Consider the following 20445-nt stretch of genomic DNA (forward strand, 5'->3'; position numbering starts at 1 on the left):
GACCCGGAAGCAGGGTTGGGGCCGCTGCGTGTATTTCCGGTTGCGCAGGAGGCGCGGCTTCCGAGGCCGGTTTGGATTCAGCTGCTGACCGGTCCCCGCTGGAAAGATGTTCTATCACGTAAGCGGAGCACGGGGTGGCGGCGAGGGCAGGGTCGAGAGCAGAAGCGAAGCGAGGCGCCGGGACGAGGAGTTGCTCCTGGCCCCATGGCCCTACCGCGCCTTGCTTGGTCTCCATCCCACTTTCCCCGCAGATCTCCCTGGAGCACGAGATCCTGTTGCACCCGCGCTACTTCGGCCCCAACCTGCTCAACACGGTAAAGCAGAAGCTCTTCACCGAGGTGGAGGGGACCTGCACCGGCAAGTGAGTGCCGCGCCCTTTGTGCCGCCTGATCTGAGGCGCGCGAGGCGCCCGATGCTTGCAGCCTCTCCCCAACTCCTACTCATCCCGCAAGGACCTGCCACCTACCCGGGGGAAACTTTATATCCTCTCAGGCACCGCACGCAGTCACTTGCTAACTGCTTTGGGTTCCCGCGGCGCCCTCTGCAAAGCTGGATCACAAGACTGCCTTACTTACTAGAGAGTGGTCATTCATTTACTCCGCAAACATTTCTAAAGCGCCTGCCGTGTGCCAGGTTCTGTGTTGCCCCCTGGGAACAATGGAGGGAACGAGATAGAATGAGGCCAGCTCTCGCGGGGCTCACAGCCTAATCATTGTTCCTGTGTCATTTGTCCCTCTGTGATTCTTCTGTGTTTTTCTATCCCACACGACCAAGGGACCTGGCATGGCACATCTCTGGGCTCTGCACAGAAGGGCCCTCTCACACGGTGACGGTGACGTGAATGAGCTGGGATGAGCCCGGGGCTATGGAGTACTTGGACCTCCCACGGCGAAATAAGCACATGAAGGGGGCCTGGGTGGCTCAGTGTCCTGATCCCAGTGTCCTGGGATCGAGCTGCATGTGGGGCTCCATGCTCAATGGGGAGTCTGCTTCTTCCTCTCCTCCTACCCCTGCTCATGCTCTCTCTTTCTCTAAAGTAAAAACAACAACAACAACAACAACAACAACACACATGGAAGTTCCTGAGCCTCATCTCCTCGGGACAGAATCAAGACTGGGGACAGGCCTGGGAATGTGTGTTTTAATAAGTTCCTCTTAGGTGATTCTGAGGCATCCCCTAGATTGAGGTCTCTTGGCTCAAGGACTGCAGCCTCCTTGGACATTTATTGTGAAATTATGAGAGCAGCATTTGGCATTATAGATACTGATGGGTATCCTGTCTCCTCTCAGGCATTAAGTTCTTGGGACAGGGGTGCCATCTCCTTCCCCTTGTGCAGTCCCCTAACCCCCACACTTACTTCTTGTTGCAGATGGTTTTAGAGGCTCTCGGCACAGAGTGCCTTTCTTTTTCCCCATCCTCCTTACAGGTATGGCTTTGTAATTGCTGTCACCACCATTGACAATATTGGTGCTGGTGTGATCCAGCCAGGCCGAGGCTTTGTCCTTTATCCGGTTAAGTACAAGGCCATTGTCTTCCGGCCCTTTAAAGGGGAGGTCGTGGATGCTGTCGTCACTCAAGTGAACAAGGTGAGACCATACATAGTGGAGGTAATTGGGTGGCTGCTCAGAAGATGGGGGATGGGTCCTGACTGCTCTTGCTAACTCTGTGCCCTTGGCTAAGTCACTTTGTGCTTTAGTCTCCTCACCTGTCAAATGGCACAGTAACCTCATGCTGCCTCACTCGGGGTCACGTAAGTCAGTGTGAGTAGTCAGCAGCAGCAGCCTCCACTCGTTGAGTACTTACTGTGGGCCGGGTACAGTGCAAAACCTCATGACGACAGAGGTGGGTGCTTTTATCCCCTTTTACAGAAGCTTACATTCGGAGAAGTTAAGTCTGCTGGCCAAGGTCATGTGATCAACAAGTATTCAAACTGTGGACGGACAAGTCCCAGGCCTTGGCCCTTGATTGCACTGTATTTGCTTCACTTAAAATGAAATCTTGGCAGAAGAGAGACACAAAAGCAAATGATACAATTCAGAGTGGTTTCAAAACATGAAGAATATTATTAGGAATCAGATAAAGTTGGGAAGCTTAGAAGAGTTGAGGAATAAAAGAAAAAGCAAAGTCACTCCTTGTCCTCTTAGGTTGGGCTGTTCACAGAAATTGGACCTATGTCTTGCTTCATCTCTCGACACGTAAGTCTGGGCATGCTGGGGGCGCTAAGGAGGAGAGACGCCAGTCATGACCATCTCTGGAAGCATCCGCGTAAAGCACTGACCCAGTCTTGCTTTCCTTTCAGTCCATCCCGTCAGAGATGGAGTTTGATCCCAACTCCAACCCACCGTGTTACAAGACAATGGACGAGGTGAGTGGAGAAGTCCGTGAGAGGGAGGAAGAATGAGCCCTCCAAGGGATTTTGGCTTGGGAGGTATCTGAGTAATCTGTTCCCTCTTCCCCAGGACATTGTGATTCAGCAGGATGATGAGATCCGCTTGAAGATTGTGGGGACCCGTGTGGACAAGAATGACATCGTGAGTCTCTTGGCCGGCCTTCCTGCCTGTACCAGGCAGAGTTGGGAGCTGTTGATTTCTTACTACCCAGGGTTCATGGGGATTTAGTACTTTTCTGCCAGGAAGAGGGGATGGGTGGGCAGAAGGCCTGGGGCTGGAGGTTAGAGGCTAGTTCTGTGCTTGCTCAGGCTTTATTTCCTTTCTGCCTTCCCCCCTGCAGTTTGCTATTGGCTCTCTGATGGACGATTACTTGGGTGAGTGCCAGATCATGCATCCAGGGCTGTCGCCTGGAGAAGGGGGTGTGGAGGCAGGGGGCGGATGTGGGACTTAATGCCCGAGTCACAGATGAAGAAAACTCTCATGACTGTCCGCTTGGAAGATCCAGGACATGTGCCTCGTGGGATGGGCGGGGTTTGGGGGGTGCCTGGTAATGGCTGCCCCTGAGCTCTGAGCCTAACTGATGTGCTTTTCCTGTTCTCTGCAGGGCTTGTGAGCTGAGCACCGGGGCCCCCTGCTCTGTTTGGTCCTAACTAGGCGATGTGACGGTCACGCTCCTCATGTTGTCCAAAGGCCCAGTCTGGCTGCTGTGGGGAGGCAAAGAAGGTTCCTTGTCCCCAGAAAACATCTGGCTCTTCTTGCTGCTTGGCAGCCTCTCCCCAGATTTTCGACTGTGCGTTCTAACCATAAAAGGTCCTTGTTCTCATGGAAGTGTTACCTCCTTTCTTTGGTAAGAACAAATCTTTCTTAGAAAAGGCTGGAGGCCAGTTGCTTGCTAGCTTCTCTCTTGGTGGCCTGATGCCTCAAGTAGCCTCAGCGACCTAGGGGATCTGACTTACCCTTTTGCAGAGGGCTAAAGTTGACCTCATGGAAGGGAAGGTACTAATGTTAGGTCTTTGGCTTCCAGCAAATGATACTGTCGTTAGAGCCATTCTGAGTCCCAATCTAGTCTCAGAGTATTCGCCCTTCCCTCACCCTTAAACATAACCAGGGGTACAGCTGGGCATGAGGGGAGACAGGATGGTTGGGTAAGGAGAGGGAAACGAGGATAGTAATGACCCAGATTATGGCCTCCCAATGCAGCCCTTAGGATGGCTCCACAAACAACAGAAGCCTTTATATGCTAATCAGTCACTAAGCTGAACTGAAAATGTGAGCAGGCTCATATTGTCCTTAGGGTGACACCAGCCCAAATCCATGAAACAAACATGCTCCCCTCCCTCACACCCTGCTTTTGTAATATAATTCGTCTGCCTTGGAATGCCCTCTCCCAGCCTGTCTGCTTGCTGCCTGCTAATATAGCCAATCTCAGTCAATAATTCTCCTCCTCTCTCAGCTTTCTGTTACTTCCTTGGGAAGCAGAGCTGTGTTGTAGAAAGCATGGTAGTTGGGTTGATGCAGAACTGGCTTTCAGTCCTAGCTGGGTGACCTTGTGTTTTTTCGTTATGAAAAGGGCCTCCAAGCCTGTTAGGATGGTTGCTGCTAGTGTGAGCTCACAGCTGCAAGTGAGCAGAGAGTCTGGCCCATGATAGGCCCTCAACGGTTCTTTGTGATTATTGCGATATAATGCATATAAAGCAGTGATTATTAACTGGGGTGATTTTTGCCCCCAGGGGACATTTGGCAATGACGGTTTTGGTTTGTGACAACTGCGGATGGTACTGCCTTCTAGTGGATAGAGGCCAGGGATGCGGCTAAACCTACAATGTATAGGACAGCACCCCCCCCCCCCCCCAGAGAATTACCTGGTCCCAAATGTCAATCATGCCAAGGTCCAGAGACCCTGATAGGAAGCATCCAGAACAGTGGCTGGAACATGGTAAGAAAATGGCACTTGAATGTGGTTTCCTCGCCTTCACCACTCCTGGACAGAGAGATCAAGGCTTGTCCATTCATACGTCTACAGTGTGTCACAAAACGTCGTTTTGTTACTATCTCCCATTTCTTTTTTTAACCTTTTTTTCTTTCTTTCTCTCGCTCTCTTTTTTTTAAAGATTTTTATTTATTTATTTGACAGAGGGAGAGAGAGCACAAAGGGGTAGAAGCAGCAGAGGGAGAGGGAGCAGGCCTCCTGCTGAGCAGGGAGCCCGATGTGGGGCTCGATCCCAGGACCCTGGGATCATGACCTGAGCCGAAGGCAAATGCTCAGCTGAGCCACCCAGTTGCCGTGTCTCTCTCTTTAAAAAAAAAAAAAAAAAAATTTATTTATTTTAGAGACAGAGCCTGAGTGGGAGGGAGAGAAGGAGAGAGAATGTCAGCAGACAGTTCAGTGAGCGCAGAGTCTGACGCGGGGACCCATCTCATGACCCTGAGATCACAACCTGAGCCAACACCAAGAGTAGGACTATTTAACTGACTGAGCCAGCCTGGCGCCCCTCATTTTTTATTATGTAAAATTTGTGATTTTATTGCGATTATTGCAGATTCACGTGCATCCCTTTCATTTTTGTGCCTCTAATGCTTGGCCCTGGGCCAGGTTTTCCAAGTTTGTTGAGTCTGGGACAGTTTCTGGGCTGGATGTGCAGTGAATTTTCCCACGGAAGCCACATTATAGTTGTGCTACCACTTCATTGTACCCTGAGTCAATCACCCAGGTTGTAGGGACTTCCCCTAAGCTGTAAACACCATGTGTGTCACTGAGAGCAAAATTCCCCCCCAAAGTCTCAGATGGAACCACCCATCTGTGAATTGTGTTGGGGATAACCTGGAAGTAACACCAGGCCCAGAAAGGAAGCGACGGATGGAGGCAGCTTGTGGAACATGAGCATGTGGGTGGTGGTGAGGATGTGGGGTGTGGTACCCACTAAGAGGGCACGTGCTGTGGGGGGGGGATCGAGTGCAGAAGGTTTTGTAACTGAAAGTTACGGCCTCTTACAAAGGCCACAGGGAACCAGAGCATGTGCCTGCTAATGCTAAGTCTTTTACGCACATTACTGGATTGTTCACAACAGTTCCATGGAGTAGGTTCCGTTATCCCACTTGACAGTTGATAAAACAGGTTAGACATCTGAACTAGAATGCCTAAGGTCACACAGCTAGTGAGTGGTGGAGCTTCTGTTTTGATTTTAAACTGTCAGTCTGGCTCCAAAGCCATCCTAGCTCTTTTTGCCAGGCACTAGGTGGCGGGGGAGTGAGTGGGACCAACCTTTCTCTTATCTGTAGCCACGAGGGTCTCACTGCTGCTTCCCTTGGCCCCTGCCTCCATCTGAGGTTGGGAGCAGATGGGCCCCAGATAATTTGGATACAGTTTCACTATATCCCACAGGCCCCGGGGCCTTCTGCTATTGTCTCCTGCCTCTAAGGTTGCCAATGGCTGTCCAGACTAATCACACCTCAGCAGGGAGATCTGCCAGCAGCCCAGATCTTGCTAAGTTGATCTCAGACTCAGGATGTTGGAGGAGCTCCCACCCCTTCCCTTTATGCAGAGGTGGGCAGACACTCCAGTGTTTAAGCACAGTACTGAAAACTACTTGGAATGACATTCTGAATATAACTGGAAGAGACTCAGCAGGGTCACAGTCTTCTTAGGTGGTGTTGCCATGGCAACCCCAGCCATATCCATCTGGCTTTCCCAGCTCTGGCCTGCGAGGATCTCCTTTTCTAGATGCAGCAGCATCTAACCCTGAGAGGGAGGAAGGGCAAGGATGTGTACATTCACGCCCCCCCCCCCCCCCGCAGAATACTCCTTTCTATAATGAGCAGCCCATTGCAAACTACCTCATCTTGACTGAACATAAAGGAATTAATTCACTGCCTCCTGTTGTGTGAAAGAAGGTTCAACCACAACTCTGCCAAGTGCTTTCACAGACATCATCTCATTTAATCTACAGTAACCCCGTGAGGTGGGTATTATTACCCCATTTTGTAGTTGCGCGAAATGCGGTTAGGTAATTTGCCCCAAACCGGTTGCAGAATTTGAACCCAGTTTGGTCTGACTCCAGATACTATCCTTAACTCACTAAACCCACTTGGTTCTGAATTGAGAACTGCCCAGGTTCGGGCAAGTGTGTGCGCGTAAAATGGTCAAGGAAGTCTGCAGGCAGGTGAGGGGTTATATTTGGCTTACTGAACAGGAATGGGAAAGACAGGAGGTAGGATGTCAGAATGAGCACAGCTCTAGAGACTGCAGCTTGCACGTGAGTTTGGGCCAGTGGGAAGACCCTTCTGTCCGAAGAGAATACCCACTGGGAGCTCCATCCGTCGGGCGGGAAAGGGAAGTGCAGGTGATGTTGGAGAGGTAAGCTGAGCCCCACCAAGCGGGCAAAGAAAACTGATTAGATATCAAAGTTTAAAGCTTTGCCGCAGTCTCGTAACTGCAAATGCTTGGAAACTCAGGAGCAGACAAGAACAAGGGAATAGGGAGGCTTTCCTTGACAATACGCTTTTCAGACACCAAACCATAGGTACCTACTCGCAAAACTCCCAAGAGCTGTTGCTTTAAGAAGCGCGACTCCTCGGCATCATGTGACCCCCCTTTCGCCCAGACGCTTTTACAGCCCTTCGCACAGGCCAATCGCTTGGCTGGAAGCCCCCGGGAGGGTGGGAACTTCGCAAACCGCTCGCCGATTGGCTGTGCTCCTGGAGGGTGGGGCCTGGGCTCAGAGAGAGGGAATTAGGGTGAGCAGGGTGAGTGGGAGCTGCTGCCGCCGCCTCCGCCTCCACCGCCGCCTCGGTAGCCGCCTTCGCTGCGCGGGAGCCCTCAGGTGAGCAGGCCCTCGCAGGCCCGAGGACTCTCCGTCCCGCCGTGGGCCGCGTACTCACTCAGGGCCGGCTCCGCTGGGGGCCCGCCCCCTTCGCCGACCACGTGACCCAAGTTCGGTAACCTCTGACCTGCTCCACCCCACCCCGCCACTTCTGGATCTGGGATGAAGCGAGGCTTGGTGGGAGGATGCGCACCCCCGAGGCCGGTGGCGGTCAGTTCCCATGCTCTTTACCAGTGTGGCTAGTGGCCGAGGATGCAGAGAGGAGGTTGAGGAGGGGGAGACCTTGGTCACAGCCCGGACTTTGTAGGTCTTAATGTGGGCACACAGTAAGGGAACTCCCTCCGTGCTTTCAGCGTGGGCAGGACTTCATGCTCCCATTTTACAGATAGGGAAACAGAAACTTCAGAATTATCCATTGGCAGATCTCCAACGCCAAGTCTTCGGGCTGGAAATCCAGGCCTTGTTCCCCACACGGCCCGCCACTCCTGATGATTAGGAACAAGAGTTAATTAAGTCCCTACTCCCTACTTAGTGCTCGCTGGGTGATCTTGGACAAGTCATTGAACATGTAACCCCTCTGAGCTTTGATTTCCTTAGCTGTGAAATAGACGTAGTACTTACATAATACCTATTGCATTGTTAATGAGGATAAAATGACGTATAAGCCATATAAAGCACTTAGCTCTGTGCCTCAGGCATTGCATGTGCTTAGAAAAACTAGCTATTCTTTATTCGTTTTTGCAGCAAGCGTTTATTGAGGGCGTATTATGTGCTGACACTGTGCCCGACGCTGGGGATGCAAAGGTGAGCAAACAGGCATGATCCTAGCTGGTGTGGAGCTTACAGTCTAGTGGGGAGGTAGGTGTTAATCACAAAGTTACATAAATATGTAATTACAAACTGTGATGATTGCTTTGAAGGCAAAGTACCGGGACACTGTGGAGGTCTGAGAAGACTTCCCTGAGCAAGTGACAACTGAGATCTGAAGGAGCCACTAGGAGTCCACTAGACAGAGCTTGGGGGTGGAGGAGGAGGAAAGTATTTCAGGTAGAGCAAACTGTGTGAACGTCCTGATAGCAGGTGTTTTGGGGGAAATGGAAAGAGGCCATGGTGGGAAAGCAGAACACAAGAGGAAAAGAGGGGTTGCAGCAGTCAGTGGACGTGCAGGACCTGGGAACCAGGTTTGTTCTTTATTTAAGAGCCAGTGTGGAGCCACTGGAAGGCAGGAGGCCAGGTTAGGATGCCCATTGGATGTAGGGTCCTAGAGATCAGTGGTGACCCATTGAGCCCTGCCGGAGAGGAGTAGTGGGGCAGCACCTGGGTGGGTCACCCTGGAACTGGGCCTTGCCCGTGGTGCTGGTGCCTCACTTTGGCCCCTGTGGGCCTGCCTTCTAATTGTGGTGTTAAGTCTTTGGAGTCACTCATCAGCCGCTGCTTTTGTTGGATTCTTCTGCCGTATCCTGTGAACGGAAGAGCAGGTTCCTGCTTTTAGGCCTCGCAGCCAAACTGGGGAAGACCAGACACATGGGCAAAAAGCCCAGCTACTAAAAGCCTGACAGTCCCCAGTGGCATATTGGCAGGAAGACCTTACAGGGTAGACTGGATTGGCCTTAGCAGAGAGGAGGGGGTGGGGGCTTGAAGTAAAGAGGGAGGCAGACCAGCCTGAGCACTGGTGGTAGAGCACAAGGCAGGCGGGAAGACACTAGGCTGGTCTTACTGGGAGGAGGGACTGGCTTGAACAGCTCTGGGGATTTGGGACCAAACACAGAATGTCAAGCTCGGGCAGGGGGGTTAGAGTTTCTTTTAGGACCGGTGGGGAAGGACTGAAGGTTTTTGAGCAAGGGAGAAGTACTGTTTTCATCAAGATTTAGTAGGTAGCGGTTGTAGGAAGAATCAGGAGGAAGAAGACATGAAGTTTTTACTTGTAACTGACCATGGTTACATCTTCTGTCCTCCATTTGGGTAGCGTTCTAGTCCCTGGCTTTCTCCTACACCAGCTCATTTTGTCCTCACAGCAACCCCGTGGGTTAGGGAGGGTGGGGACAATGCCTGTGTTTCACAGGTTGGGACAGCAGGGCTCAGGCTGACGAGGATGTCGGCCACATTCACTCAGGAAGTGGTAAGGCACGGCTGGGGCCCAGTTCTGTGAACTCGCCAAGGCCAGGCCCCCTCTCAGCACTCCTGTCTGACCCAGCTTATCTGTTTCTTGTGCTTCGCCTCACTCAGAGTCTCCATGGCTCCTTGTTCAGGGATTCTGGAGCGAGAGCAGCGAGCCTGGCTCAGAAGGCCTTGAGTCAGGCTCCTGGGCTCGGAGGGCGCCTGGGTGGCTTTTCCAACCTTCTCTCCTGGCTCCCAGCTCCGTCGGGGCCATGTCCGAGCGGGAAGAACGGCGGTTTGTGGAGATCCCTCGGGAGTCCGTCCGGCTCATGGCAGAGAGCACCGGCCTGGAGCTGAGCGATGAGGTGGCGGCCCTGCTCGCGGAGGATGTGTGCTACCGGCTCAGAGAGGCCACCCAGGTCCGCTCCCCTTCACTCCCACCTCTCCTTGTCCCTCCTGGTGACTACCCCCTCCCGCAGGGAAGCATTAAACAGGCATGTGTCTGGCCCCTACTCTGTGCTTTGAGGGAACGCATTGGAGGCAGTCCCTGCCCTCTCCAGAGTTCCCCTTTGAGCCAGCGGGGCTCCTGGGCAAACAGAGTGCTGGCTGGGCATCGGCTCACGTGCCCATCTTCTCGATAGCCCTGGCGGGGAGGCCGGGCAAGTTCATATTCACATTCTGCATGTGAGAAACTGGGTCACGGAGAGGGAACATTACATTGAGGGCTGTTTGCACAAGACCAGCGCTGGATTCCAGGCTTTCTGGTCTTGCTTCCGGTGTCCATTTTGCCTCCTGGCTGTCTTTCTTCCCCGGGGGGACTCCATACCCCCTTCTCCCTGTCCCCTGACTTTGTTCCTCCCCTCCCAGAATAGCTCTCAATTCATGAAACACACCAAACGGCGGAAGCTGACCGTCGAGGATTTCAACAGGGCTCTCCGATGGAGCAGCGTGGAGGTGAGTCGAGTACAGGCTGCCCAGGCCTCAGCCGGCACGGTCCACCTCCGTGCCCGGCTTGGGACTGGCACCACAGAGAGAGACATGAAGACCAAAGGCGCACACAAGGGAAGCTCATGGCCACCACAGGATAGGTGCTGGGGGCCCAGAGGTTAGGGAAGCCTTCTTGGAAGAGCTGGGAATTGAGGCGGGCTTTGGAGGGAGTCTTGCATTGGACTAAGCCAAGACGGGAAGAGGGGGGACGATCTGGGTTAAGGTGCCTGGGCACAAATGTGGGTTTTAAAATGTCCTGCATAGCTGTTGTGGGGCAGGGACTTGAGGGAAAAAGGTCGTGTTTAGAAGAGAGTAGTGTTGGGGCGCCTGGCTGGTCACTCAGTAGAACATGTGACTCCTACTCTCAGGGCTGTGAGTTTGAGGCCCATGTCGGGCATGGAGCCTACTGAAAAAAAAGAAAAAAGTTGCGTTTTCAGAATTGGGTGAGGAGGAGGACCGGCAGCAGAGGGGTGTGGGGCTCAGAGCCCGTACGAATCAGGGTGGAGGGACCACGCTCTAGTCCCTGGTCCAGTGAGCCCTGGGTTCTCCAGCCAGATTCCCAGCAATAGGCTCGAAGCCTCAGGCATCTCTCCTTTCTCGGGCCTTTTGGACTTGCCTCGCGTAGACTCTCTGCCCTAGTCGGTAGAGCGCCTCTCCCTCCCTGGATTCAGCCTGCCCTCTGACACTTTCTTTGCTCAGGCTGTGTGTGGTTATGGATCCCAGGAGGCGCTTCCCCTGCGCCCTGCCAGAGAGGGTGAGCTTTACTTTCCTGAGGACCGAGAGGTGAACCTGGTGGAGCTGGCCCTGGCCACCAACATCCCTAAAGGCTGTGCTGAGACAGCTGTGAGAGGTGACTGCCCAGGCCCTCCCTGGGGTGGGGACAGAAACGGGGTTGTCAGAAGAGGGGTGACAGGCTGGCTGGTGGGTGGAGAAGGACTCAGGGGTGGGTGGTGGCAAAACACGGCAAAACCCCAGGCTGAGTGATCTCTCTGCTCTGGTTCTAGTTCATGTGTCCTACTTAGATGGCAAAGGGAACCTGGCCCCACAAGGATCAGGTAAGGGGTAGTAAGGGGAACGGGCTCTGAACTTTCCTCTCTTAGGAGCGGAGGGGGGGCCCCTGTACCTTTGATTCTTCATCTGACATGTGTTTACTGATGTCCTGTTCTGAGTGGGCACAGTCCCCGCCCAGAGGGCTCGGATTTGGAGATAGGAGCCCAGACCTGGAACCGGTCATGATGCGGGATGTCGGATGCTGGCACAGAAGCCTGGGCAGCTGGGGTCCCTGAGGGCAGGGGTCCAGGAGGAATTGAGGGCGGAGGAGGGGGGGGAGGCAGAGTACAGAGCACCGAGGTGTGGAAAGCCTGCGAGGTCAGGGCTGAGCACGCTGCTCCGAGGAGCTGGTGGCTGTGTGCTCTGGGAGTCCTGTCTGAACAGGCTTCTGGCAGGGAGGATGAGGGAGAGCAGGCAGGGGAGGCCGGGAGAGGGCTGGGCTGTCCACCCTGCCCACCTCCTGCCCATCCCCCCACAGTGCCCAGCGCTGTGTCTTCGCTGACTGATGACCTGCTCAAGTACTACCAGCAGGTGACCCGGGCTGTGCTGGGGGACGATCCACAGCTGATGAAGGTGAGCGAGTGGGCCGGAATTGGGGTACAAAGCCCAGCTTCCAAGTTCCCCGAAATTCTTTCAGATGCGTGCTTCCTGTCTCCTCCACACCAGCTGGCTGATGTGGCTGGAAGCTGCTGCCGGTGGGGGTGTCGTGCTCTGAGGCTGGCCCTCCTCCGGGGCTGATTCCTCTTCCCACTCGAGCAGGAACCCTTGTTCCTCAGGGAACGGGCAACTCAGCAGGGCCATTTGGGGGGCTCAGGTGGTCAGTACCCCTATACTTTAATTCCAGAGCCTACTCTTTAGGGTGTCTGTTGACCTGCAGCCACAGGGGGCAGCCACATAGCGGCTTTCATTTGTCTGGACGTGAGAGGGAGAGAAGGGAAGTAGAGGCAGCAAGGTCAGGGGGCCCGGCCGGGCTGGCTCTGAGACCCTGCCGCTTGAGTCTCTAGGACTCCGCAGGCCTGCTGGACCCGACCCGTGGCCCGTCCTCTCCTGTCCAGAATCAGGGCAATGCCAGCTTGCTGGTCTGCTCAACCAGGTGGCCTCTCCTTGACGGCTTACACCCCCCACTTCTCCACGTCTCTGGCTGTCGCTGCCACTTCCCCTGCAAAACTGGGACTGTCGCTCCCGTACGTTCCTGCCTTAGGAGTGTGGCTCTGGGTCCCCAGGCACGGGGCAGATGGCTGGACGGAGGGCCTGGGAGCTGCGCTCCTTCCTCGCTGGCCTGTTGTCTGCCTTCGCAGCACGTGCTCAGAGAAGCTTTGTCCGGAGGAGTTTGGCGGTCACGGGTAGTGGAGATGCAGGGCTAAGACGGTTTTTCTCATTCACTTAACTCTCTTTTTTTCTGCTTATATAAGTAATACCAGCACGTTCATTACGGAAGTATTGTAAAATAAAAACATACAAACTGGAAAGTGAGAGTCTCCAGTGGAAACACTTATGTTTTGACTATGATTACTCTAGTGTCAGCCAGAGTGGTAGTATACGAAACACCTGGTTTTAGAACAGCTGCTTTTCTCATTTAAAAACTTGCTGGACATTTAGGTGGTATTCAATTTCGTGTCATCGCAGACAGGGCTAGGAGTGGCTGTGTTCGTGTGAGTGGGTATTTCTTCCAGTGGGTTAAATTTGTAGAAGTCCAGTTGCTGAACCGGAGAGTGTGAACGTTTACAGTTTTACTACAGAAGTACTCCACCGTCTTTTACAAAACGCCCGTTCCTCCTTGGGGCTGGTGGGTCCGGTGCAGTCTGGCTCCTTCCTTTTCAGATTGCTCTCCAGGACCTGCAGACTAACTCCAAGATCGCAGCGCTCCTGCCTTACTTTGTCTACGTGGTCAGCGGGGTGAGTGACCAGGCTGGGGCAGGGAGACGATTTGGCAGGGAGATGACCCAGCCCCAGGTAGGGCTCGTGGCAGGTGCCAGCAGAGCGGCAGGCTCCGCCCTGCCCCCTCGCGTGCCCCTCAGCCACCGTCTTCTGCAAACAGGTGAAGTCTGTCAGCCACGACCTGGAGCAGCTGCATCGGCTCTTGCAAGTGGCCCGGAGCCTGGTTCGGAACCCACACCTGTGTCTGGGGCCCTATGTTCGCTCCCTGGTGGGCAGCGTCCTCTACTGCGTTCTGGAGCCCCTGGCTGCCTCCATCAACCCTCTGAACGACCACTGGACTCTTCGGGATGGCGCTGCCCTCCTGCTCAGCCACATCTTCTGGTAGCCACTGGGCCTATCCCCACAAAGGGTGGGGGTGCCACAGTGCTGCGGGAGTTGTGGGGGAGGGGCGGGGGGCGTGTGGCTTCAAGGCCCTATGTGGTGAGGTCAGGGAACCTCTTTCCATTGGAGCTTTCCGGTCGGTGCGCTCTGGCACCCTGGGATTTTATAAATGGATGGCGACTATGCCAAGGGTTTGGTCCTTCAGCCCTTCGTGTCGTCTTCAGTCACCCGGCGCCACCTTGTTCCCTTACCCCAGTGTGCCGGACGACCGCCATTTTCTCCGTGTGCTCTGACTTGAGCCAGCTGGGCAGCCCCGTGCCTCATTCTCCTCTCTGACTGAATGCTGCTCCCGTAGGACCCACGGGGACCTCGTGAGCGGCCTTTATCAGCAGATCCTGCTCTCCCTGCAGAAGGTCTTGGCCGACCCCGTGCGGCCTCTGTGCTCTCACTACGGGGCTGTGGTGGGGCTGCATGCCCTTGGCTGGAAGGTGAGGACCCTGGCCTTTCCCACAGACAGAGCCGTAAGAGCTCGTATTTGTAATTAGAAAAACAGTATTTATGTGTCTATTTTTAGTCATCTCTGTGCCCACCATGGGGCTCGAACTCATGACCCCAAGATCAAGAGTTTGCACACTCTACCCGCTGAGCTAGTCAGGCACCTCATTCTTTTGGGTTTTTAATGTCGATCATATGGTACAAATAATGACGCTTTATTTCATCTTTTCTAAACCTAACGCCTTTCGTTTCTTTTTATTGCTAGGACTGCTAATATCATTTTATAGATGATGATGGGGGGCATCCTTGTGTCATTTCCAATTTCAGGAGAAGTGCGAATAATCTTCCCTCTCAGGCTGATGTTTACCTTGTGTTTATTGATAACGTTTCTCAGATTTAGAAAATTACTTCATATTGCTTTATATTTTTGGTTTTATTATTTATGTTGAACTTTTATCAAATGCTTTTTCTGTATCTTTTGAATTGATCCTAAGGTTTTTCTGCTTTTATCTGTTAATGTGATTAATTATATTTATGGATTTAAAAAAAAGATTTTATTTAGAGAGAACACTTGCAACTCAAGAGCAGGATGGGGGAGGGGATGGGAGAGGGACAAGTAGACTCAAGCAGACTCTGCGCTGCATGACTCCAAGTGGAAACCAAGAGCCCAACCAACCAAGCCACCTAGGCGCCCCATTTATGGATTTTTAATAGTAAACCATCATTACATTTCTGTGTATAGACTCAAATAGGCTATAGGATAGACTTTTAAAAAATCTGCAAATTTTTTTTGGAATATAAGGCATTTTTTGTATACTATTGGGTTTACTAAATTTTAAAAGATTTTTCTGTTTTCACGAGTGAAATCAATCATGTTTCTTCTCATGTACTGTCCTTATAGAGTTTTAGTATCAGGGTTATCTTGGCTTCATAGACTGAGGTAGGGTGGGAGCATTTCTTTGTTTTCTTTAAGATTGGGATGCTCTTTTCCTTGAATATCTGTAGGCTGTCTTTGTAAATTTTAGCAATGTGTTTTATTTGAGGTTACCTACTATGGTTAGAGAATTATTTAAGTTTTTATAGCTGAGTCAGCAGTAAGTTATATTTCTCTAGGAACTTGCCCATTTGTTAACATTTTCAAATCTTCAGGCTGTGGAAGAGCAGCCGGAGAACTGAGAACTCTCACCCAGCAAAGCACCTAACAGAGCTCACCTCCTCTGTGAAGTCCTAAGTGCTTTCCCGAAAATTAACCACAGGATTTCAACTTTGATACATAATCAGAGATCAGTTGTTTTTGTGCAGGTGGTTTGAACTGAGTCTCAGTTTACATCTCAGCAAGAATAGTTCTTGTGTACTGACTGTATAGGGTAACATTTGGCAGATTAAATTTGTCTGTCGTTAGCAATGGGCATTACTTATACTCTCTTAGCCCCTGTCATATAGGTCAGTGATAGTTGGGTCACTTTATATTGCGTGTCTTTGAACCTGACCTTTATTCCCAGTGCTTAGCAAAGGCTTGGGCATACAGTGGGTTCCAAGTTAATGTTGGTTGAATATGCCAAGCTGAGAATTTCATATCGAAGATAAAAGTACATCTTCCATGGGAAAAGGTACTTGTGAGGCAGTAAGCAACAAAGAGGTGTTTACTGCGTTCCTTCTTTCCCTTCCAGGCAGTGGAACGAGTCCTGTACCCACACCTGTCCACTTACTGGACAAATCTGCAGGCTGTGCTGGATGATTATTCCGTCTCTAACGCCCAGGTTAAAGCAGATGGGCACAAGGTTTATGGAGCCATTCTGGTGAGTGCCTGCCCCTTCCAGCCTCCCTTCTTCCTTCAGCAGCTCACCTGCCTTACTTTGGAAAACTTGATGGGCCCGGGTCCCTCCTAGCCTTGCCTATCCTGGTCCCTCTGCTCTTGCAGGTGGCCGTAGAGCGACTGCTGAAGATGAAGGCCCAGGCGGCAGAGCCCAACAAGGGGGGCCCAAGCGGCAGGGGGTGCCGGCGCTCGGACGACCTGCCCTGGGACAGCCTTCTTCTGCAGGAGTCTCCCTCGGGGGGCAGCGCGGAGCCAGGCTTTGGGTCGGTCCTCCCGCTGCCGCCAGGAGGCGCGGGGCCGGAGGACCCTTCGCCATCGGTGACCCTAGCGGACATCTACCGGGAGCTGTACGCCTTCTTCGGGGACAGCTTGGCCACCCGCTTTGGCACGGGTCAGCCCGCGCCCACCACTCCGCGGCCGCCCGGGGACAAGAAGGAGCCGGCGGCCGCCCCAGACTCGGTGCGGAAGATGCCGCAGCTGACGGCCAACGCCATGGTCAGCCCGCAGGGCGACGAGAGCCCCCGCGGCGGCGGCCCTGCGTCGGCCTCTGCGCCCTCCGCCTCCGAAAGCCGGCCGCTGCCGCGCGTGCACCGAGCGCGGGGGGCGCCCCGGCAGCAGGGGCCCGGCGCCGGTACCCGCGACGTCTTCCAGAAGAGCCGCTTCGCCCCGCGCGGCGCGCCCCACTTCCGCTTCATTATTGCCGGGCGGCAGGCCGGGAGGCGGTGCCGCGGGCGCCTCTTCCAGACCGCCTTCCCCGCGCCGTACGGGCCCAGCCCGGCCTCCCGCTACGTGCAGAAGCTGCCCATGATCGGCCGCACCGGCCGCCCTGCCCGCCGCTGGGCGCTCTCGGACTACTCGCTGTACCTGCCGCTGTGAAGCGTGGCGCCCCGCCCCCCCTCCCGCCTGTGTAAATAAAGCCCAGTGTCGGAAGTGACGTCTCCGCGCTCGTGGGTCGCGCCGGATGAGGCGGGGCTTGGGCGGTTGGCTCCCGCGGCGGCGCTTCCTGGTGGCGGGGGCGCCATGGCGCTGCCCTGGCTGCAGCGCTTCGAGCTCTTGCTTTTCACGGCCGCCTTCCTGTGTGGGGCCGTGGCGGCCGCGACGCTGACCCGGACCCAGGTGCGGGGCGGGGCCGGCCTTGGGGGCGGGGGGGCGGGGCGGAGGTGCTGGCACTGCTGTCTGGGCCGGCCTGGTCCCGTTGCGCTGCTCCTCGGAGCCGGTGGGCCGGGTGAGGTCCGGCGGGCGCCGGTCTGCCGCCGGGACGCTTCGGCGCGGATCGCGCTCTGTGGCTCCGCCCGCCGGTGTTCTGTTTCACAGCCGTTCCCTCGCCGAAAGGACGAGTCCTCAGGAGTGACTTAAAGCACCAGCCACAGCCCGGCCTGGTGGTGACTCCGGCTGCATAACCTTACCCTGGTTCTGCAACAGAATTCGGGCCAGGCCCTGCCTTCATCCTTTAAATCAAACACTGTTGTGCCGAGCTCCGCCAGGAAATAAAGCGTAGTGTAGCGGAGATGACCAAGCTACCGCAGGATTGCAGCCCAGTGTGTGTGAATGACAGCACAGCCATGTAGGAAACGCCCACGGAAAGCCCAAGGGTTTCCCCAGCCAGGCAGTCGTGTTCGTAAACACAGGCTCACGTAACCCTAAAAAGCAACCACGATTAAGGTGTTTTTTTTGTTTGTTTGTTTGTTTTAACGGATGAGAAAACATCGGAGATGCTGAAGGTTACACAGGTTCTGGTTTTACTCTAGGATTTCTGCAGAGGGGAGACCAGAACTTGTGAGGCATCTCCGAAGCTCACTGTTCTTTATAACCACCGCCTATTTCCTGATCCTTCTGGCCACCGCAGGTTTGACTTCCCCAGCAGGCCCTCTCCATCAGTCTACTGGCCCAGAAACAGGAACTGACAGTGCATATAGAACTTCCTAGGGTGGCCCTCTCCTAGGTTATCCCTCACACCTGCCATCAGCCTGCGCCAGGGCTCTAACCGGAAACTAGGTAGGACTCAGCAGCTTCTCTTCACAGGGCTCCTTCAGTGGCCGCTGTCCCCTGTATGGTGTGGCCGCCCTGAATGGCTCCTTCCCGGCCTTAGCCCAACCCTCTGCCCCATCCCTCTGCTACTTTGTGGCTGGGGTCTCTGGCCTCCTGGCCCTCTACTGCCTCCTGCTTCTGCTCTTCTGGGTCTACAGCAGCTGCATCGAGGACTCTCACAGGTGACTGCCCTACCCTGAGGGCTGGGGGCTGAGCTGGGAGGAGTTCCATCTTAACCACAAGGCTTATTCTCTCCCTCCTCATAGAGGCCCCATAGGGCTCCGCATTGCACTGGTCATCTCGGCTGTTGCCATCTTCCTGGTCTTAGTGGCTGCCTGTGTCCTTCGATTTGGCACCCATTCTCTCTGCAAGTCCATCATCTCCCTGAACATTACAATTAGGTAATGGGAGAGGGAGGGAACCCTGGCCGGGGCTGACTGCCTTCCCTCCGCAGAGGGGAGCCTGTAACCCCCTTTTTGTCCCTGTCAATTGCTCATATCTTGAAGGGCACCTGGGCACAGGTGTGTTCGGGGTATATCCCCTTTCTCACCATTATCTCTTTGACCTCACAGCTGCTCTGAAGCCCAGAAAATTCCATGGACGCCCCCTGGAACCGCCCTGCAGTTTTACTCCAACCTACACAATGCTGAAGTGAGGTCCGGGGATATGAAAGACAGGGTGGAAACCCAGGGATCCACAGATTCCTATGCATCTGTAGTTTTAAGGGTGCCCTCCAGTGAGAGGCTGCAAGGGGCCAAAGGGCTTTCAGCCTGACAGGGAACATAGAATAGTGGTACATGGGTGGAACTGGATTTGAGATGGCCCCACTCCTCACACTCCTGTTCCTGTCTCCCACAGACCTCTTCTTGGGTGAATCTGGTATTGTGGTGTGTGGTCTTGGTGCTTCAGGTGGTGCAGTGGAAGTCCGAAGCCACCCCATACCGGCCTCTGGAGCGGGGCGACCCTGAATGGAGCTCTGAGACAGATGCTCTCGTTGGGCCACGCCTTTCCCACTCCTGAAGAGTAACCAAAGGATGCTTCCTGCAGCCAAAGACTCCCTGCCCAAGTGCCTACAATCCTGTTGCCCCCTCAGGGCCCTGTTTATGCTGGGAGCCTGTTTTCCCTCCACGAGGGAAACATGAAGATAGGCCCCTCCACTTCTCTTCTACAGCTGTTTTTGTACCAGAATATTATATTACTTTCTTCCTTCATCTTGGTACTGAGTTCTTGGTGGTCAAGCACTGTAGGCAGGTGGATGGGAGGGCAGAGTGAAGCAGACATGGAACAAAAGGCAGAGGTTCTGTCAGCTGCTCTTGGGGTGACTGCTCTTTTATTTGCTGTTCATGACCCTTGGGCCCCTTGTGTTGTGACCTTGGATGTCACCCCCTCAGTAAGGTTCAGTTTTTTTCCCTTCTGGGAGAGGTGAGCAACCCAACGTGGTTTCTTCACAAGCTGCGGTAGGCACCCACAGTGTTGTCAAAGAGGTTTGTGTTGGGGAAGTGTCCAGCTTTGTCCAAGAGGAAGTAGAAGCGCCGGCCTTTGATCTTCAGAGGCAACATGGCGGGGACTTCACCACGGTGGGCCATGCAAGACACCTGGTTCAAAGGGACGGTGAAATGAGCACCCAAGCCAAAGGGGGCATGAGTGGTGAGGGTCACCTGTTTCCCTCCAGCCCGCAGCATCACTGAGCGCACAGAACGGAGGGAGAAGAGAAGACCAGCACCAAGTACCAGAGTACCTGCGGGAATACCAAAGTTTGGGGTGAGGGGTTTTTGCTGAAGAGCTAAGCAGCAACCTTTCCAGTGCCCCCGAATTAAAAAAATTGTGATGACAGTAACATTGACCGAGCTCCTCTTATACCCGACTCTTGTGTTCATCCTTCCTAACAACCTTCATACACACCCCCGTTTTAAGGACAAGGAGACGGTCCGGAGCAGTGCAACTGCTCAGCGCAAACCTCATCCTGGGCCTGTCCGAAGGCTTGGCTCGGGGGCCTCCAACTCCAGCGTGGCCGGGCCCGGAGGGTCGGGAGCCCCGCACCGTCTGTCCTTGCCGGGGCAGGGTGGGTCGTGTCCAGCCGCCCCACATCCCCTGGTGGGAAGCCAGCCCACGCCTTACCGATGGCGCCGCAGCCGATGGCCAGGCCGTAGCGCCAGAGCTCGGAGCGCAGGTCCAAGCGGCCGCGGTCTGCGGGCTCCGCGTCTGGACGCAGCGCCCGGGCCGGGGGCCGGGCCAAGGCTGCCACGGCCAGGGAGGCCCAGAAGACGCCCTGGCCCGCGCAGAAGAGCCCGAGGACGGCGAAGAAGCGGCCCCGTTCGTGCTCGAAGAGCAGCACGTCCCGTGACGGAGCCGCGTCGTACAAGGGCCGGCGTGCGGGCAGTGGCCGCAATGCAACCAGCAGCCGCGCAGACCAGGGCCGCCTGAGCGCCGCCATCACCCCGCGCGCCGTCGCTTCCAGGGCGGGACTTCCGGCCGGCGGCCCCGCCCCCGAGCTTCTCCGCC

At 54.6% G+C, this 20445-nt stretch overlaps 4 protein-coding genes across 10 annotated transcripts; 3 read left to right on the forward strand and 1 right to left on the reverse strand.

Moving 5' to 3' along the window:
* Window positions 1–3214, forward strand: POLR2G (RNA polymerase II subunit G). Of its 2 annotated transcripts, XM_026487806.4 has the most exons (8): window positions 1–118; window positions 252–361; window positions 1428–1587; window positions 2146–2196; window positions 2301–2366; window positions 2461–2532; window positions 2732–2765; window positions 2996–3214. In XM_026487806.4, exons 1-8 carry the CDS (start codon window positions 107–109, stop codon window positions 3007–3009), a joined length of 519 nt encoding a protein of 172 aa, XP_026343591.1. In that variant the 5' UTR covers window positions 1–106; the 3' UTR covers window positions 3010–3214. The 2 variants fall into 2 exon arrangements, with proteins under 2 accessions (XP_026343591.1, XP_057173177.1); XM_057317194.1 differs by having other exon boundaries at window positions 10–118; window positions 2732–3214.
* A 3871-nt stretch (window positions 3215–7085) lies between these two features.
* TAF6L (TATA-box binding protein associated factor 6 like) lies at window positions 7086–16845 on the forward strand. Of its 6 annotated transcripts, none has more exons than XM_057317196.1 (13): window positions 7086–7211; window positions 7956–8015; window positions 8132–8258; window positions 9568–9727; window positions 10176–10262; window positions 10995–11145; window positions 11300–11350; window positions 11824–11918; window positions 13167–13241; window positions 13384–13604; window positions 13960–14092; window positions 15770–15898; window positions 16021–16845. In XM_057317196.1, exons 4-13 carry the CDS (start codon window positions 9581–9583, stop codon window positions 16789–16791), a joined length of 1860 nt encoding a protein of 619 aa, XP_057173179.1. In that variant the 5' UTR covers window positions 7086–7211; window positions 7956–8015; window positions 8132–8258; window positions 9568–9580; the 3' UTR covers window positions 16792–16845. The 6 variants fall into 6 exon arrangements, with proteins under 6 accessions (XP_057173179.1, XP_026343475.1, XP_026343473.1 ...); XM_057317197.1 differs by lacking the exon at window positions 7086–7211 and adding an exon at window positions 7228–7421; XM_026487690.4 differs by lacking the exon at window positions 8132–8258 and having other exon boundaries at window positions 7956–8069.
* A 40-nt stretch (window positions 16846–16885) lies between these two features.
* On the forward strand, window positions 16886–19780 carry TMEM179B (transmembrane protein 179B). The gene is made up of 5 exons (XM_026487695.4): window positions 16886–17031; window positions 17938–18125; window positions 18210–18344; window positions 18516–18594; window positions 18802–19780. Exons 1-5 carry the CDS (start codon window positions 16936–16938, stop codon window positions 18961–18963), a joined length of 660 nt encoding a protein of 219 aa, XP_026343480.2. The 5' UTR covers window positions 16886–16935; the 3' UTR covers window positions 18964–19780.
* On the reverse strand, window positions 17629–20405 carry TMEM223 (transmembrane protein 223). The gene is made up of 2 exons (XM_026487697.4): window positions 20062–20405; window positions 17629–19681 (listed from the first exon to the last, which is right to left on the reverse strand). The coding sequence occupies exons 1-2, from the start codon at window positions 20375–20377 to the stop codon at window positions 19389–19391; spliced, it is 609 nt and encodes a 202-aa protein (XP_026343482.1). The 5' UTR covers window positions 20378–20405; the 3' UTR covers window positions 17629–19388.
* Window positions 20406–20445: the final 40 nt, after the last annotated feature.

This window comes from Ursus arctos, unplaced genomic scaffold (assembly GCF_023065955.2).
Source record: "Ursus arctos isolate Adak ecotype North America unplaced genomic scaffold, UrsArc2.0 scaffold_23, whole genome shotgun sequence".
NCBI classification, from domain to species: Eukaryota; Metazoa; Chordata; class Mammalia; order Carnivora; family Ursidae; genus Ursus; species Ursus arctos.

Excerpts from the sequence above, each read along its gene's own strand:
- POLR2G (XM_057317194.1), top strand. Across the intron at positions 362-1,427 it reads GAGGGGACCTGCACCGGCAA|GTATGGCTTTGTAATTGCTG; the intron begins GTGAGTGCCGCG and ends TCCTCCTTACAG. Across the intron at positions 2,367-2,460 it reads GTTACAAGACAATGGACGAG|GACATTGTGATTCAGCAGGA; the intron begins GTGAGTGGAGAA and ends CCTCTTCCCCAG.
- TAF6L (XM_026487688.4), top strand. Across the intron at positions 11,146-11,299 it reads TGCTGAGACAGCTGTGAGAG|TTCATGTGTCCTACTTAGAT; the intron begins GTGACTGCCCAG and ends CTCTGGTTCTAG. Across the intron at positions 11,919-13,166 it reads ACGATCCACAGCTGATGAAG|ATTGCTCTCCAGGACCTGCA; the intron begins GTGAGCGAGTGG and ends CTTCCTTTTCAG.
- TMEM179B (XM_026487695.4), top strand. The coding sequence starts at position 16,936 with ATGGCGCTGCCCTGGCTGCAGCGCTTCGAGCTCTTGCTTTTCACGGCC. Across the intron at positions 18,126-18,209 it reads TGCATCGAGGACTCTCACAG|AGGCCCCATAGGGCTCCGCA; the intron begins GTGACTGCCCTA and ends CCCTCCTCATAG. Across the intron at positions 18,345-18,515 it reads TCCCTGAACATTACAATTAG|CTGCTCTGAAGCCCAGAAAA; the intron begins GTAATGGGAGAG and ends TTGACCTCACAG.
- TMEM223 (XM_026487697.4), bottom strand. The coding sequence starts at position 20,377 with ATGGCGGCGCTCAGGCGGCCCTGGTCTGCGCGGCTGCTGGTTGCATTG. Across the intron at positions 19,682-20,061 it reads CATCGGCTGCGGCGCCATCG|GTACTCTGGTACTTGGTGCT; the intron begins GTAAGGCGTGGG and ends GTATTCCCGCAG.